The 4,959-nt window shown below is 27.3% G+C and overlaps 1 protein-coding gene across 1 annotated transcript in view; it reads left to right on the forward strand.

The window, feature by feature from the left end:
• LOC117180738 (afadin-like) overlaps positions 1 to 4,959 on the forward strand; it is a 284,255-nt gene that overhangs the window by 275,645 nt on the left and 3,651 nt on the right. The window contains exon 23 of the mRNA XM_033373229.1: positions 214 to 1,018. Coding sequence (XP_033229120.1) covers positions 214 to 1,018 — 805 coding nt within the window. The remainder of the gene's footprint in view (positions 1 to 213; positions 1,019 to 4,959) is intronic.

Below are 4,959 nucleotides of genomic sequence, written 5' to 3' on the forward strand. Positions count from 1 at the left end.
AACTCACGCACTTTTAATCTTCTATCCTTCAACACCATATCGTGGATTTTATTGATGATTTCGGGAGTACTTGCTTCTACGGGCCTTCCTGAACGTGGTTCTGACTGAAAACAGATGATTTGGAGCGATTCGCGCGCCATCTGTTGGTCATTCTAAGGACTTATTGAACTACCCTCGTATCTAATAAATATTCCTCTCGTCTTTTGTTTTCAGGAACAAGCAAGAAGGAGAGAAGCAGCAAGACAGTGGCGAGACCAGCAAATCGCCGAATTGAGTTCCCTGCCTCACCGAACAGCCCAACAAGAGGAGCAACTGAGGGCCTTGCAACTGGAAAGAGATTTCCAAAAACGAGCCGAGGAAGCTGCGAATCAACAAGACGACGACGAGGAGAGTAATGACATCGACAATGAGAGTGTTCAAAGGATCCAGGGTCTTCTGCGAACAGCCGCAGCTCAGGACCGCACGAATCAGGCAAATCAGCAGCAAAATCTGTCCCGAACAAATGCGAATAATCAGTCTATCAGAGGCGCCCTCTCTCCTCAACCTGTGGCAAGTCAAATTCAGTCCACAAATGTTCCTCTGCAAACCGCAATCACTGTCCAGGGTCTTGCCAATTCTGGAAACACTTATGGCAGTCAGAACGAAACTTTAAGCGTTCATAATCAGAACCAGAATTTGAATTTGAATTTGAATTTAAATAATCAAGCTCTGTCTCCAAGTTACGGGCCGGCTCTGGGTCAGCTTGGAACTAGTCAAAAACCGGGTGTCATTGCTAATCCGAATGATGAGAGGGAGAGGCAGCAGAGGATAGAAGAAATGAAGAGAAGACAGTTGGAGTTTGATGAGAGTCATCGGAAGAGGGAGGAGGAAATTAGGCAGCAGCAGCAGCAATTGCAGATGCATCAGCAGCAGATGCATCTGTTTCATCAGCAACAGGCAAATTTGAGAAGGGAACAAGGGCTTCATCCTGGAATGCTGAGGCTGGAAAATCTCGTCATCAATGGTCCGAATTCTCCTTGTAAGTTGGACTATCTAGTTATAGAAAATTGATTTTACTCAATTTAAATTTCATTATTTTATTAATTTTTAAATTTGCAACAAACAAAATAGTTCAAATTTGCACCGAAAGAGTTGAATTTTTAAGAAAATACATAAATTATCAACGAATTCATAACATTTTCAATCAAAAAAGACGAATTTTCAAACAAAAAAAAAAGAAAGAAGAATAGACTGAATATCAACCAACATAGATTAATTTTCGACCAAAATAGTTGAATTTTTAATTTAAAAGTTACTTTCCACCAAAATTGCCACTCTTTATTTTTAAATTCATCAAATTCTTTGCTATCTTTGAAAATAACTGAAAATCTTTGTAATCCTTTGAAATAAAAAAAAAATTTTATCCTGTCAAATTGTTGAAATCCTTTGACCGAAAAGGCATTCTCAACTAAAAAATATCAATCTTAAAAAAATGGAAAAGTTAAATTTGCCGTTAAAAAATTAATTTTAAACAAAACAAAAAAAACATTTTCGTGTAAACAGTTAAATTTTCAAGTAAAGACATAAGCATTCAAACATATATTAAATTTTGAAAAATTTAGTTTAACTTTTAACTGAATAGTTGAATTATCAATTAAAACAGATTATTTTTCAAATAAAAATTTTAATCTTTTAGAAGAAAAACATCATTTATTAACAAAGTGAATCAGCCAAATCCTTTAAACAAAATATGTGAATATTCAAACAAAAAAGAAGAATTTTTAACCAAAAAGTTGCATTTAATTAAAAAAATTATATTTCTACTAAAATAGATGAATTTTTCAATCTAAAAGATAAATTTTGTAAAAATAGTTGAATTTTCTGCTAAAAAAGATTTCAGTTGACTTCACCAAAAAAATTGAATTTAATTATTTCATTAATTTTTAAATTTGCAACAAAGATCATTAATTTTCTACCAAAAAAAAAAACGAGTTTTCAAGATATAACATAATTTTTTAACTAAGTATTATAAAGAATGGATTTTATGCTAGCCTCCATTTTATTTAATTAATTTATAGATTATGTTCGTTTTTACACATTTTTAACTAGAAAGTTGAATTTTTAGACTAAAAAAGATCCATTTTTAGGCAAAGGGAATTTTCAAGCCAAAATAATTGAATATTTAATAAAAAAGATTAATTTTCTACTAAAAAAGACGAATTCACAACAAAATACATAATTTTTTTCACCAATTAATTGAATTTTTCGACCAAGAATATTACTTTTTTTACCAAAAATACTAATTTCAAACCAATTGCATACATTTTCAACTAAATTTCTACAAAACAAGTTTACTTTTCTAAGAAATTGTTAAATTTTCAGACCAAATTGTTGAATTTTTAGGCCAAGAAGACGAATTTTCTACAAAGCAGTTAAGTCTTCTACAAAATTTTGGAATTTTTAACAAAATACATGCATTTTCAACCAAAATATATGAATTTCCAACAAAAAGTTTAATACTTGATATTATTTCATACATAAAAGATTTTTAAAATATTAGTTAATTCACCTGAAATTAAAAAAAAATTTGTAAAGTTCAATTTAATTTTCGTACATATTTAATACATTTTTTCAATAATTAAATGATTTAAATAATAGTTGATATTATTGCAACCATAAAATATTTTAATTTGAAAATATAAATACAGTTGAATTCAACAAAATAAAGACGATTTTTCAAGAAAATATCTGAATCGTTAACAAAATCAGAATAATTTTCTACGAAAATATTTTGAATTCTTAACAACAACAAAATGAGATTTTATACCAAGAGATATAAATTTTGAAACGAAAAAGCCGAATTTTGAAGCGAGAATGAATAAATGTGTCCACTAAATTGTTGAATTTTCAAGCCAAAACAATTTATTTTGCTAAATTAAATTAATAATTTAATTTAGCAAAGTCAATTTTATTAATTTTTTTAGATTATAATTATTTTCAAACATTTTAGACTAAAAATTTGATTTTTTTATCCTAAAAAAGATCTATTTTTAACCAAAGTTGAATTTAACAAAAAAAAGACGAATTTTCAAACAAAATAGCTGAATCCTCAACCAAATCAGAATAATTTTCTACCAAAATATTTGAATTGTTAATAACAAAAAAATTTGGTTTTATAGAAAAGAGATATAAATTTTGAAACGAAAAAGTCGAATTTAAAATTGTAAATGAAAAAATTTGTCCACTAAATTGTTGAATTTTGAAAAAAGACGAGTTTTCTAAAAAAAAAAAAAAAAACGTTGCATTTTCAAACCGAATATTTGAATTTTTAATAATTAAGCTACTTTTTCACCACATACGTGAATTTTTAACCATAATAGCTGAATAATTCCCAACGAAAGATATAATATTTTATTTTATTTCAACCATAAAATATTTCAAAATATTTTTAATTTTATACCAAGTTTTTTACAAAAAAAGATACATTTTAAAAGGAAAAGGCCGAATTTTGAACCAAACATGAAAAAAATGTCCACTGAATTGTTACATTTTTAAGCCAAAAAGAGGAACTTCGTACAAAAATATTGCATTTTCAAACAAAAATATTCATTTTCTATAAAAAAAAAGTTACTGTTTAATCAAATTAGTTTAATTTTCTACAAAAATAATTTAATTTTAAACCAAAAAAATACATTTTTAACCAAAGTAGATATGAATTCTCAACGAAAAATATAATGGTTGATATTATTTCAACCATAAAATATTTTGATTTTAAATTGAACGCAGTATAATGCTACCAAAAAAAGAGGAATTTAAAAAAAGAATAGCTAAATCCTCAACCAAATCAGATTAATTTTCTACCAAAATAGTCCGAATTTTCAATAAAAAAGTTAATTTCCGTCAAAATGGTTGAATTTCTATCAAAATATATGAATTGTTAACGATGCAGTCAAATTTTCAACCAAAAAAGAATTTTATTTTAAATCAAATACAGTTTAATTCAACCAAAATAGACAAATAAAAAAAAACTTAAATCATTCAAATCAGATTAATTTTTTACCAAAATAGTTGAACTTTCAGTAAAAAAGTTACTTTCCACCAAAGTATTTTTAGTTTTAACAAAATACATGAATTTCCAACGAAGTTTTCTAATTTTCAACCAAAAAAGAATTTAATTTTAAATCAAATACCGTTTCATGCAACAAAAACAGACGAATTTTCAAAAAATAGCTGAATCCTCAACCAAATCAGATTAATTTCTTACCAAAATAATTTTCAATAAAAATGTGTACTTTTCAACAAAATAGTTCAAATTTGCACCGAAAGAGTTGAATTTTTAAGAAAATACATGAAGTATCAACGAATCAATAAAATTTTCAATAAAAAAAGACGAATTTTTAAAAAGAAAATAAAGAAAAATAGACTGATTACACAGGCCGACAAAAAAAACAAAAGTGTCTGTGCTATTGACCAGACCTATATATTCTTATGTATTTTTCGACGCTGAATCCGAATTTGCAATAAAAAAAGTAGGGTCCAGCTACATTTTTATGGGGTTTTGCTCGAAAAACCTCATTTTTTACGGTATTTTCATGGATTTTTTAAATAAAAAAAAATAAAGAAAAATTTTATTTTTTTGACTTCAGAATCGAATTCTACAGGAAAAAATACATCGAAAACCATGTTTTGATTATTTTTTTTACAAAAATTTCAACCCACCATATGGCGATGAAAAGGCAGAAAATCGCGAAAAGTGAAAATTTGATTAAAATGACATTAAAATCAAGTTTTACGATTTTAAACCGATTTATAAACATTGAAAATACTTTACTGGGGGTTCTTGAGGTCGCTGATCACGAATTTTAAGTCATTTTTTGAAAAAAACAAATCCTAGTCGGCGTAAGTGGACAATAAACGTGATAAATTGATATTTTTTTCAAAAAATCGATGTTTTGGATACTGTTCTGGAGGTTTTCCACT

This window comes from Belonocnema kinseyi, chromosome 9, assembly GCF_010883055.1.
Source record: "Belonocnema kinseyi isolate 2016_QV_RU_SX_M_011 chromosome 9, B_treatae_v1, whole genome shotgun sequence".
In the NCBI taxonomy this organism is placed as follows: domain Eukaryota; kingdom Metazoa; phylum Arthropoda; class Insecta; order Hymenoptera; family Cynipidae; genus Belonocnema; species Belonocnema kinseyi.